Source organism: Triplophysa dalaica, chromosome 3 (genome assembly GCF_015846415.1).
Source record: "Triplophysa dalaica isolate WHDGS20190420 chromosome 3, ASM1584641v1, whole genome shotgun sequence".
Classification (NCBI taxonomy): domain Eukaryota; kingdom Metazoa; phylum Chordata; class Actinopteri; order Cypriniformes; family Nemacheilidae; genus Triplophysa; species Triplophysa dalaica.
This window is the reverse complement of record NC_079544.1, coordinates 1,539,197-1,553,489: the sequence shown is the minus strand read 5'-3', so window position 1 is coordinate 1,553,489 and position 14,293 is coordinate 1,539,197. Positions and strand designations below refer to the sequence as shown.

At 36.1% G+C, this 14,293-nt stretch overlaps 1 protein-coding gene across 1 annotated transcript; it reads right to left on the bottom strand.

The window, feature by feature from the left end:
• Positions 1–1,470: 1,470 nt before the first annotated feature.
• LOC130417228 (G8 domain-containing protein DDB_G0286311-like) lies at positions 1,471–6,369 on the bottom strand. Its single transcript, XM_056742599.1, has 7 exons — positions 6,312–6,369; positions 5,644–5,735; positions 5,300–5,500; positions 3,505–3,606; positions 2,331–2,505; positions 1,861–2,238; positions 1,471–1,748 (listed from the first exon to the last, which is right to left on the bottom strand). The coding sequence occupies exons 2-7, from the start codon at positions 5,731–5,733 to the stop codon at positions 1,705–1,707; spliced, it is 990 nt and encodes a 329-aa protein (XP_056598577.1). The 5' UTR covers positions 5,734–5,735; positions 6,312–6,369; the 3' UTR covers positions 1,471–1,704.
• Between the last annotated feature and the right edge of the window lie 7,924 nt (positions 6,370–14,293).

Here is a 14,293-nt window from a genome sequence, read left to right as displayed (position 1 = left end):
CAGGGTTGATTAAACTAACTCAAATCAGCTGTTCTGAAACTGAAAACTTAGAGTAACGATTCTCTGAGTAAATCAACTCAGGGTTCAGATTTTAACTCAGTGTTGGTTGAACTTCCTTATTGAAACGGGCCCCTGGTACGTCTGTAAGATGTCTGCTAAAGTTCTGGAAAACATCTGCAGTGTAAAAACATCTGATAAACATCTTGGAAAAGTACTGTAACATTGAAAATGATAAATATTGTACAGACATCTTCTAGATCAGGGGTCTTCAACGTCAAGGACGTTGGCAAGGACCCCTTTGATTAGAGATGCACAGGAGCAGGGACCCCCTTATACTAAATGTGTAAAGGGTTAGGCTTTTTAAAAATATTTAAATATAAACAACACTGTTGTCACAGGCTCACAGCAATAGACATTACATTAGCACAATTTTTTAATTGTTTTTTTTAATTCTGTTGTAAAAAAGCAAGCCGTTGTATTAAGGGTCATTATTTTTTTTTCTTCAGCTTGTGTGTTGCAGAGCTCACAGATATTTGCCTATTTTATAATTCTGATGTCCGTTGTGTTTCTTCATTTCTTCAAACGAACACGAGTTTTATTTCTGTAAGACTTTAAGGAGCGCAACACGCAACGCGTCCGCGATATTATCGGTGTTTCACGTGCGCCATCAGGACTACACTGTGCGCGCCCATTGATTTTAAACACGTACGGTAGTTTAGTCAGAGTTTACAATGCAGAAGCGGTGTGGTGTCAGTCAAACTAGCGTTTTACAGCTTTTAACAAAGTTTCTTCCATCTCTTGCTTCTGATGCCCGAACGGATGATTTTGTCTGCACGCACGCAGGTTAGAAATGGAACGCGCGTGTTCTCATGTTTCCATTTTAACAAAAAGTTGCCTGCGAGTAAACAGTAATCAGCGGACACACTGCAGACACGCATTCCAGATGAGCAGACATAAAAAATAAATCTTGCAGATGTATATTCAGACATCAGATAGACGTCTCCAAGATGTCTTTTACATCTTACGACTGTATGTTGGTTTTGTATGGAGCTGATACAATATCAAATTTCATGGTCAAAAAAATCCCCAAATTGATATTATTATGACATCTTTAAAGTTTAAAAAAATGAAATTAGTGAAATACATTTTTCTCCTCTTATGAATCACATTAAAAATGTATTTAGAAGGCTAAACTGTTTTCTCTGGTCAATTTATTAACATGGTCTCAATGGTGTTTACTGTAAATACATGTTTTTTATATTATATTTTTGTTAAAATTTTGTTGAAATGTCCAATAAACTTTTTAATAGCACGTTCCATTTTGTCAAATTTCCCACACAGACATTTTCAGCTTTAAGATCTGTGTCTGTCTGACTTAAATATAAAAAAGATAAAGTGTGACAAGTGACCCAGGTCAATCTATAAATGATGTTAAAAAATCATGTGATGAAAGAAAGACAATGCCACCAGTTTCCCAAAACAAGGAGTTTAATTTTGAGTAGTGTTCATCTTCAGTATTTAACATCACACATGAACACTATTCTCATATTCATTACATTTGTTTAATTATTTGTTAAATGAAACGTCTGTTTGACATACTTCAGAAAGAATAATCTACTCTTCCTACCAGAGGATAAACATCAAATATACATTCTACATCACAGATACTTATTGCACAACTACAACATCTTTTCCTCAAGTCCTTCAGACAAAACGCAAAGCGACTGCAGCCAGCAGACCAAGAGCAGCTGAGAGAGGAAAAAAGAAGAAGGGAACGTTATTTTGATTTTGAGTTTGGTTGAATTTGTAAATTAGTGTAATATAACACAGCACAGGAGAACTTCAGAGATGTTTACTGACCATGACTTAAGAGTAAAGGGTTGCCATTTGAAGTAGGTTTTATGGTTGTTGCAGCCTTGGGGGTGGTGGTGGGTGTGGTGGTTGGTATAGTGGCGGTGGTGTTGGGTGTGGTGGTGGTGTTGGTGGTGTTGGGTGTGGTGGTGGTGTTGGTGGTGTTGGGTGTGGTGGTGGTTTTGGTGGTGTTGGGTGTGGTGGAGAGTATAGTTGTGGTGGTGTTGGGTGTGGTGGTGGTGTTGGTGGTGTTGGGTGTGGTGGTGGTGTTGGTGGTGGGTGTGGTGGTGGTGGAGATTGAATTTGTGGCACTAGAAGTATTAACATCAGCCAGATTTACAGAAACAGAGGAGCCAAAAGCACTCATCGGCTCTCCAAAAACACCGCCTTTAAAGAAAAAAGATGAAATAAGTTTCAATCGTCTGCATTTCTTTTGGTATATTGTTTACTTTCAGTACATTTCAAAATCAAACACCCACCATTGTATGAACCGTGAAAGACCTCAAGGAATACAGGAATGTTGGTGTTGTTGAATTTGAAGTTGAAGCCCAAGATGTTTATAGTGTTATAAGAGGTCAAATTAAAGGGAATGGTGAAAGCACACTGAATTAAACTCTGATTTTTCAGACTGTACTGGATGTCGCTTACACTGGTCTGTAAAAATGGAGAGAAGAAATACACAACTTTATATAATCCGGAAATACATCAACTTTCTTTCAAATCATATGAATTCATAGTTATCAAGCCATTGGAATTTATTTAACTTTAAAAAATCGAGATGCAACCTATAAAACCTTGTGTTTTTAAAACAATTTAAAATTTAGAGATGTAGAGATATTACATTTTCAAGGTGATATCTGCTGATATTGATTGTGAAGATCAAATGACTATTTCTATATGTTATTCATTAATATAATATCTATTCATATTATCATCAAACTGGTGATGTTTCTTAACATTTTTTATATATTTTTTATATCTAGAACTTATTCATTTCATATCTCCGTCCTCTTTTGATTGACAGGATATATCGGCTCTGATCATCAGCTGTTTTTAAACAATTGGCTGATAGTGTGAAAATTTGCCTTATATCTACCGACACCGATTATTGCCCGATATATCGGTGCATCTTTAAATAAAATTAAAATGACTTGTAAAGCTATTCAGCGTTTTTACAGTATGCATCATACACTGTAAAACTTTGCTGTAGCTTAGCTGCAGGTTTGCCAGCAAGTTACTGTAGATTTACTTTACAGTTTTGTTTTAAACATAAACTTAGATCCTTATATTCTCTTTCATAAAACAAAACTAAAGATCTTAGGTCACTTTTCTTGTTATGTAAATGTATCCTAATTTAAGAATTATCAAATATTTTTTCTAAAAACAATGCAAAAATCAATTTGCCATATTTGCAGTGTTGCTGTACTAATGTCTCTTCTTGGTCACTTTGAATTTCAGAAGTCAAAGTGTTTTAAGTTGAACTCAAATTAAAAACAGTACTAATGGGAAAGTAATTAAATCTACAGTAAGTTACTGGCAAACCTGCCGCAAAACTGCAGCAAAGTTTATCAGTAAATAAAGATTAAAGCTATATCTAAAATTTACTTAAGACTTAGGACCAGAGTTCAAATGATATGATCAGAAATGTCTTACAAAGCTTCTTTCCTCCAGGGTATTGTTAATGTTTTCGAAACCTGCGGTTTTTAAGAAGACCGTGTCATTGTCAATGCCACAGACAAAGACAGCATGAGGCCCCTGTGCATAAAAGACAAAGAAAAGTTATGAAGAAAAGAAATGATTCTTGAAAACTGTTGGGAGAAATGTAGAAGAACATCCATTTCTTGGTTATGTATTTACAGTTTATTTAAAAGACTCTCAACCAACTCTTTAAAGGTCGCCTCATACAACCACTTTCAACACGTTGGTATGATTTATAAGGCTCTTCATGAGATGTCTGGAACACATTTTGCTTAAAAACCCTTAATGGCTGTGTAAACAAAACCATTCTTGCCTCGTCAAAAACAGCTCTGCCCACAGCAACCCGTTTTGGTACATGTCTCTTTATATCATAATGAGTTACAGCGAACCCCACCCCCCTTCTGTCCAGCTTGTCATGTGAAAGCATAACTATTAAACTGTGAATGATTTTTCAGACTAAGCAAAAATTATTTAGATGTTTAAACGAAACTAACCTCCAGTGTTCGCCCCTGATCATTGGCAAAACAAACAGCTTGCCGCAGTTAATCATATTAATGCACATAATGTATTAACGTTCATAAATTAAACTCCAAGTGTCCATCTGCACTTATATACAGTAAGTTTAACACTGGCTTTATTAACTTATATTAGCAGTTTTGTCTCTTTCAGTCCGTCTCGATTTAAACTTATGGTTTCTCAGGGATTTCCACTAAAAATAAAATAAATCCACTGCTGTCTCTTCCTAGGATTGGATTCTGTGCACTGAATACATTGCATGTTGTCCACAAACTTTAGCCAAGGCGTCACTCACATACACACCTGTTGCTTGTGAAAACAACAATGCTAAAGTGCGGTAGGTGGAACTGTGTAGATTTAGGGACATTATAATAAAATCTGCTTTGGACATCACAACTGGAACGAAAGCTGAACGGCTCGATTTCTCACATGCTTGCAGGGAAAGGATGTAGTGAGACCCACTACAAGAAAGAGGTCAACCTTTTGACCATGTGGTGCAGACCACAACAACCTCCTGCTGAGTGTCAGTAAAACCAAGGAGATTGTTGTTGACTTCCAGAGTGGTCAGAGAGGGTATAGGAGCTCCACTAGACTCACTAAAAGCTTCTTTCACCAAGCTGTCAGGACGTTAAACTCTCTCCCCTCTCTCATCCCAGCTACATCCTCCAGGCTGTCAGGAAACTGAACAGTCCCAACCCCCACTATTCCGTTTACTGTACACTATTTATACTGGCTGCTATTATTTATTTTTTACACTGTATATATAATATTGTATTTGTATATTGTTCATAGAAATGTCTGTCATATCTGTTGTGCCTGTGCACTTTATCTATTTTACTGCGGGTGAATGAGAAAACGTCCTCTCGATTCTTTGTATGTCTGGTACATGTGAGGAATCGACAATAAAGGTGACTTGAACTTGAACTTGAACTTGAACTTGAACTTGAAAGGCACACCAAAACAAACGGTATCTGGGTTGCTTTATATACCCAGGGCCCAATTATAGCACTTAAACAAAGAAAAAGTGGGGTTTTAGATGAAGTCTTCTTTAACAATGGTTTTGCCTAATGAAATAATTGTAATGAAATGTGTATGTGTGCCTGGTAAGTTTGACAAGTTTTTCCAGTTTTCCTTGTTGATACCACTGATGTGACACTTTTCAGCACAGTTGGCAAAAGCAACTAAAAGCCCTAAAAGAAGAAGTTTGTGTCCAACGTTTAGCTGTTTAGTTTACCTGAGACAGATCGGACTGATCTCCCACTGCAAGGGCGATGTAACCGGTGGAGTTACCGCTGAACTCAATGGCCAGATGCGAATCTATGGTGTTGATTCTCGTAGAGGCGAAAAAGCACTGGGAGGTGCCTGAAGGGTCACATAGAGCCGGGTTTTCCACACACAATTTGTTTTGGCCACAGTCATTGCGGGTGAAGGTGTACTAGCAAAGAAACACCAGAAACATCTCAGGTCTATTGATAAACTAACACACTTTTCATCACAATACCATCTAGATTCTAAACAATCGCTGCAGGTCTCGGATTGAACACCTGCCATAAAAATAGTAATGAAAGAGATTCTTACATTTAAAGGTGTTATGTTCCCATTTGCCTTGGTGTACGGCACCGCAGAGGAGATCACGAACACCACCAAAAACACCAGTCTGCTGTCCATGTCTGTGGAGGATATGATATATATTAAATTACATTAAAGAATGATAAAGTAATGAATATATTTACTTTGAGAATGAAACTTTGGTAAGAAAAAAAACGAAAGATACATCAAGAGTTTGTGCCCATTTTTTAAGTGTAACACAAATACTTTTACGTTATCAGAAAACATTCTTCAACAGAAAATTCATCTGAACTGCCATATTTTTTCTTAAACTATAATTTTAGAAAAACATCTGAAATGTTTTGAATTCTCGAAAAAACTCCTTAAAGCAGTTCTTACATTTTTTCTCAAGATTGATTTACAAAGCAAAACGTCATTTTATTCTTATGAAAAAAATTAAGATGGAGATGAAGCACAGTTAGAACTAAAGGTAGATAAAGACAAAAAAAAAAGTATTCATTGAGCAGTGAATGTACTATCATAGACTAAATTCATCAATTAAATAAAACTTCAATTGAAAATATGTACCAATCTACATAGATAGATAGAGAGAGAGAGAGAGAGAGAGAGAGAGAGAGAGAGAGAGAGAAGATGACATAAACCACAATGCAAATCACAGGCAGTTATGTTTCTTTTACCTTCTTTTTTTGTAGATACGTCAACCTTCACACTCTTGGTCAATTTGTGAAGTTTTGAAAGCAAACCTGCCTATTTATGTCTCTGTCAGGGCTCAATGTTTACATAAAGATTGCGTGGCTCCGCCCACAGCCTTAAGGAATGATGCCAAGATGAGCAAATAGGTGCCAGTATGATTTCATCATGTCATGTCTTTCTTGGTCTTGTGGCAGAATCATGGCAGGATGTTTTGTGTTTTGTAAAATCAAAGTATTTTTGTTCCCCTGGTGCTACCAATGCCTGCAATTGGGTTCTTCTTCACGATTCATGACATAAATAGGTTTGATGAAATGGATGGACTGTTCCCCTGTTAATTTGGACTTATATTTTTTCCTTTCGCGTGCAATTTTATTTAGTCCTTTGTAGTCTTTTTCCCCCTTGATGTTTCTGGTTTCCTTTGCTCCCCAGTGTATTTAAACCCTAGTGTTTCCTTTGTCTGGTGTCAGTCTTTGTTTTATGCTTCATTTAGTTTCTGGATTACCTTGGTTTGTTTTTGTCTTTTATAACTTCATTTAAAATTATACTACATTTGGATCTACTCTCTGCCTGGTTACTCTGCGTAACAGACTGAAACATAAAGAGCTGTGTAACCAGATTTTTGCAATTATTCCAATAATACCACTGGTATTAATGTCTTAAATGCTTGAATACGTACATTGTATAATGTTGCATTGTAAATATGTATTTAATTGTTTGCACTAATGGCTTCTGTACCACCAGACAATCACATCCCCATTTTCTCCTTAGCATGTTCATTACAATGTAATTCATACACTGTCAAAAATACGCCCCATACGTTAGCGTCCCAACGGGAAATCTCCTGGAACGCCAGATGGCCAGACCGCCCCTAGCTACTGATGAATATTGGCAACAACAACTTTTCTATCCCAGGGCTGGTCAATAAGTCCATCCCTTCTATTGGTATTTGACCTAGCACTGTGCTGAAGTGCGGCAGTCTTAGCCTTTTTAAGTGAATTCTTAAGTGACAGCAGGAGAAAGCGGGTTTTCTGTTCTTTAAGGAAATTTTGACCAGGAGACATTTGCAAGCAGGACTTCAAAGGATGTTTCATAGAAGTGTTTAAGAGGTATGAGCACACACACACACACACACAATATGATTGTATTACACAGAACAGCTTTCACAGCCGATGTTAAAATCTTGAAGCTGTTATGAATGCTGTTATGAAGTTATTGAATGTGTGTAGCTGAATTCCTATTACCAGCTGTAGGACTGTGATGAAAGTGAAAGTAGTTTAGCGCGTAGCTCAGTGAAATGTTTACAATCTCTGATAACCAAACACTACTATATTAAGTGTATGTCTGAAATTTTCTGAATACAGTATTGGAAGCCAGAATGATCTATATAATAAAGTGGACAAAATAGATTGTTGCATGATGAAATTCAGTAAAATAAGGTAATGAGGTCGGATCCAGTAGCCGTGTGGTTATTGCGCCAACATGCCGACCCGTGTGCGATACCCTTCTCAAGCGTCCTTTGCCGATCCCACTCTCCTCTTTCAGATGCTTTCCTGTCTATTTACATTTACATTTACATTTAGACATTTAGCAGATGCTTTTATCCAAAGTGACTTACAAAGAGTTTAGGAGCAATAAGCGATATGTCATACAGGAGCCATAATACAAAGTAACTGCTTTCAACAAAAGTTAGACCACTACCTGTTGAGATAAAGGGTTAGTGTCTTTTTTATTTTTATTCTCCACTGTCCTTTCCAATTAAAGATAAAAGGCCCCTAAAATGCATAAAAAAAAGAAAAAAAGGAAAAAAGAAAAAGAAAGGAAAAAGATAATTCCCCACACTGTCATACAGTTTTAAAATAGTACTGTAGTTTACAGGGAGCCAATGTGAAGTAATTAATATGGTTTTATAGAATAGATATAATACTGTCAAAATTCTGTCCAGAAAGAAATTATTTTCTTCGCCAGAATTCTGTAAATGGGATAATGTTGGAAGAGCAGTGATAATACAGTTTAAGAAAAATACATTTGAGGAAAAGGAGATCATTAATGAATGGAAGTGGAAGCATGCTGTCATTATTCTTATCCTTGAGTCTGTAGAACTCCCAGATCTGCTTCTAAACAACATCTGAACACCTTTAGTGTTTTTTTATATAAAGTAATGTTACATTTAACTGGAAGACAAATCATCACATCACAGCCATCCTTGTTTTAAAGACCTATGATGTGATTCAACTAATGCATCAAAATTGTAATCCTAAAAGTGAAGAAAAATTTAGTTTGTAGTAAGAATGCAGAGTATACTGCATACTAATGACATTTTGTGCCCATGATATTTTACAGTGGCAAATCCTGGGATGACACATGGGAGCCTACCAGCGAATTCCAACACTCGATGTCTGAGACCCTTCACACCAGCTTTCAACATTAGAGCTTTATTGGACGTCCCCATAACTGGACTCCTCAAACACCCTTCAATTCACTTTACTTTGTGCTGCAAAGTTATTGTACAGTACACACCCTTAAGAAAAATATTTTTCAGACTATTGACATTTCACATTCTGTCAACATTTATTGAACAAACTTGTAATTGTCAAGTATTGTAGTTGTTTGAATTAGTTTTGTTACGTTTCCATGTATTTTAAAGGGATAATTCACCCATGTGTTATTCAAAATGCTGGCATCATTAACTCACCTTCTTGTTGTTTCAAACCTGAATGAGTTTATTTCTGCAGAAAACAAACAAGATATTTTGAAGAAAGTTGGTAAACGGACAACAGCATGACCCATTCACCTCAATTGTAAGGACACAAAACCCATACAAGTGAATGGTTACCGCCATCGTTTGGTTTCCAACATTCTTCAAAATATCTTCTTCTGTGGTTCTGCAAAAGAAAGACAGTCATACAGGTTTGAAATGACAAGAGGGTGAATAAATGATAACAGAGTTTTCATTTTGAAAGAACAACCATTTTTCCATGATTTATGTAAATAGTTAATCATCTAAAGGTAGTACAGTATGTGGACGCTCTTTAGTCACAGTAGTATTTCTATGGCCAAAATACTGTAGAATTATTTTTGTAATTTTCAAATTTACTGTTAAAGCAAAGGGAGCAAAATAGTAAAGCATTTTGGTTTTTATTCAGATGCCCATTTACAGTTCTTTACAAACATAAAATGCATAAATATATTACCTGACCCAGATTCAACCGGAACATTCTGTAGATACCATATATGGAATTACATCAGAGTTTTGTCCTTGGCACTTGGCGCGTCATGACTGGACTCGTTTTACCAGAATAAAAAGTTATTCAAATCTCAAACTACGCTTTGCGGTCAATCATTTTTTAATAGTACTTTAATTAACCATGGTGTGTTACTCTATTGAATAAAATAACTTGTTTGCCGACATCCTTACAATAGCTGTGCGTGCAGTGCTTTACATAAAATGATTGAAATAAGACGTATCTTTAAAATGCAAATGATTTAAGATCAAAAATACAACTTTAGATTTTAGGACACAATAAAACAGCAATAAAATAGATAAAAATGTATGTGAGTGTATAGATAAAAGTAATAAGATCAAAAGAAAAATAAATTAGAATTAGAAGTGCAGTTGATGTAAACCAGCACAGTGCTCAGTTTGTGTTTTTAACCTGGATATAAAAGTACTGTTGGTGAACATCTGATTTCTTCTTAAAGCATGTCAGCTACGGGCGGCGTAACATATAAACACTGACTCGCCCTGTTTTGAGTGAACCCTTATCTCTAACTGACTAGATCCTGATGATCTGATAAGTCTGTTTGGTTTATATTCAATAAGCATATCTGAGATGTATTTAGGTCCAAGACCATTGAGTGATTTATAGACAACTAATAATACTTTGAAGTTGAAAGAAGTAAGTGGTAACCAGTGTAAGACCTGAGGATTGGAGTGATATGCTCAGATCTTTAAACAGATTAATGAACTACAATTTACTGCGCCATGTTTTTCCATTACATTCTATAGACTGACAGAGGTTTGTGGGTAATGTAGTTTCAAACGTTAAATAATGAAATGAGAAAAATACTTAATTTAATTAATTAAGAGATATCTGAATCTGTCAAATGTGCAAATCTGTATGACATATGTGAGGGTCAGGTTGAAATGAAACCTTTTACGCTGAGCATTTTTTTAAGCATGTATACAATCCTTCCCTGCATTGTTGGAAAACTGTCCAACACTATTTAGTAAACATAACATGATTATGATTTGTCTTTGAAACTCTAACCAGACTTTGCTTTTGCTTTGAGCTCTTCTGTCATTCCAGGGGTCTTCCCCGGGGCCTTTTGGGGTAGATGGGCAAAAAGCTTGCATAGATGTTCTCGTTTCATTATGAACAACAAAGTGTGTTGAGTCACATTTAAATCACGCTTGTATTAGGTTTTGACTGACAGTTACAGTAATTCACTCTGAAAAATAAAGGTGTTCAAGAACCAATTTTGGTTTCACAAAGAACCATTTAGTCAAAGGATCTTTAAAGAACCGTCTCTTTCTTACCACCTTTTTGCCATAAGAACCTATTGTGAGACATAAAGGTTCTTCTGATGTTGATGTTTCCTTATGGAACCATTTAGACAAAAAGGTTCTTCTATGGCATCATGAAGCACCTTTATGTTTAAGACAGTGTGACATTTTGAAAAAGGATGGCCCATGGCTGGGCAACAGATTTGATTGATCCATCATCCATCCATTCATCCACACCATGTATCCTGTTGCAGTACAGTCTCCATCTTAACCAGGTACACAATCTTCAGTTACGCCTTGCATACCTTTCAGCCTTCATAACTGAAATGTGTGATATATCTACAGTTTTGTCCTGATGAATTAATACAACACTAATCTGACTTCATGTTAATAACAACCTTGCCATCTTTTTCTTGCAGAATTGACTACTGGTTATTATTGTGAAGCTGCTTCCATCTATATCAATCTCTAAACAATCCATATTGTGTAAGTGCTATGACTGGATACTCATAGTGGCCTGTGTGGTAGTTGAAGACAGTCTTACATTCGTCTCGTTGTCAGATCCGCACAAAATGGTATGCATTTCGGAGTATTTGGAGGCCTCTACTAATAAACTTCACTCATTTTCATCTGTACAAATTGTAATGTTACAGCATATGCTGATATTCCCTGATCTAGGGAATTGCATGCTTTCTAAAATTTGAATCCTAGGAGATTAGATGGCAACAGAGATGGAAGCACAATAGATGTATTTAAAAATGGTGTTTCCTTCTCTGTTTTGGAAGAGTCTTTTTCTGTTCAAAAACTACTGTACCCTATGTACAAGTCATTGGTGTTTGGGGATGGGTTTTTAGCTCAGATTCTGCCTTTAACATCACACCAAATGTGTTCAGTTGGGTTCAGGACGTGGTTTTATGCAGACCAGTCAAGTTCCTCAACATCAACTGGATCAATTGTTTCTTTATTAACCTTATTCACAGAGGCGTTGTCTTGTTGTAATAGCAAAGGGGCCCTGCCAAAACTATCTATAAAACTTGAAGCACACAATTCCCATATCATTACATGCTAAAGCATGAAGATTTGTGCTAAAGAAGGCAGTGGCGGCCAGTCAAAAGGGGGGGCGCCGCCTCCTTAAAGTTAGCCAGAGAAGAAAGCTACTGTATATGGCAACAATAAGTTGAATATATATCGCAAATTAATAACGAAATAAAATAGTTTAGTCGAACTATTCCACTGTTAGTCATATTATCAATTCTTAAAAAAAATAAAACTGTATTTCGTTCATTTGTGAAAGCGGGGCGCCGGACAAACGAGTGTTTATTTAGGTGCGACCATTTTTGAAAGCATGTTATTTGAGGCTGAGTTCTAATTGGTTTGTTTCAAATCTTCCTTGGGGCGCAGCACTCTAAAACCTAAACCCTCCCACTTTTGTTGTAAGCGAATCAATATTGTTTTTATATTCTTGGCCTCATGTGATTGGACCGTTCTCAACGCGTCTCATTACCGCTCAGCAGCAGATTATCATTTGACTGACAGTTACTGATTAAAGTGGAAGCAAGCGAAATTATCTCGAGATGAAAGAAAATTCGGTTTAATCTACAGGAGGTGGCGCTATTACACACCTTTGGGAAAAAGTACAGAATCCCAGAACCTAGAACGTATATGTTTTAGTGGTTTCTAATGATTGGAATCCGGGCGGAATCTTTGAAACAAAAACGTTAATTATCTCAACTGTTTAATCAAAGTGATGCAATTTTGAAGAAACCCACCCACATCTACGGAGTGATAAAAAGCGAAAAAATGAAGATAGAAGAATACGGTTTCTTTGTTTGAAAGCTGAGACACTGTTCTTTCATTTGACATATTGTTTGTCCATATATTCTTTACAGAAAATTTGTAAACCTTATTATTGTTATTAGTCCTAAATTTTCTTAATCCTTTGCAGAAATTCTCTCCATTCTCTGGTTAACCAGAGCAGTGAAGTCACTTCTCAACTGAAGAGGTGGCGGTCGCTCAGTCCAGAGGTCCATGAACGGATTGCACCAGAGGTGAGTTTATTGTAGTCCATGTTACTCTGCAGTTTTTCATAGAAAAGCTATCAAAGGAAGCTATAGAAACTAGATATTAACAGCAAGTTAAATGGCATTGTTTCATTTTCCCTTTTGGGTACTAAATGTGTTCTCATGTCTTTGAGTTTATACATTTTTGGTAAAGTATTGTAACAAAGAGTAGATCCTTTGATATTGGGCTTTATTAAACTTTATGAAATTGATTTGCAATGCATATTTTACTACAAGTCAATCTATTTAACCATTTTCGTAGTCTTTAAATTCTGATCTAAATAGATTTGTTATTCTTAGGTTTCCTCTAGTGGAAAAAGATAGTATTACAGCCTTCATATTCTCTGAATCTGATTAAAATGAAAATGACCGATATTTTAAAAATTGCAATTAGCTCCCTAAGCATCAGAAGACATGTTAACTCAGAATGTCCAGTCCATATGTATGAAGTTCAGATAAAACAGGGATTTATACACTGAAACCGGTCTTCGTCTCTCTACAACATAAAACTGATCATTTTAAAAGTGGAAGTTGAAATTGACATTTCAGACAAAAAAGAGTGCACATTTCTTTTTCAAATAGTGTTTCTGGCCAATGATTAGGTAAATAGTTTTTTTTTAATAATTACCTCGATTACTTCATTACTGATAATAAACCCACATTCAATCAAATTCACTGATTCAGAGTAGATTTATTTGCATGCATTATCATTGACTGTATTTATGATACATCGCCTGATTAAAGGCTATATATATATTAATGGCTTTATGTTCTGACAGTTGGATTTTCAGTTTGTTGGTGCCCCCTCAATTTTTTTTGGCACCAGCCTCCACTGAAAGAAGGTAAACTTGTTGAGCGAGGTGTCCCAATCCCATTTTCCATGTAAGACTGGATTGTTGTGTTGTACATTATTGGATTCTAAAAAGTTAATGAGACATATTTAGATGTTGTCTTAAATTCCTAAATTGTTCTCAGCTAGTAAGGGACATAAAAAAATACTGAAAATCATACATAGGTTAGGATAATGTTTTTTCGGTAGTTTTGACTGACTGATTGAATGAGAAAAAAACTGCTTGTTCCCACCAAACGCGAATGAAGCGTTAAGCGCGAGTGATTTACATGTTTAGTCAATGCAAAGACACGATAGGACATATCCTCCTATCTTAAATGTGTGCATTCACTGTGAAGCATGCGTGTCTGTCTGTTTTGTGTGTGTGTGTGTGTGTGTGTGTGTGCGTGCTTGTCTGTGTGTCCGTCCATATGTTGTCGATGTGTGTAAATATGTGTGCATATTGTGTGTGTGGAGCATTTGTATGTGGGTATGTCTGTCTTCTGTGTTTTCACCTTTTACCTGTTTCTACAGGTATATGACTTTAGTTGTTTTGCTTATAGTTAATATGTC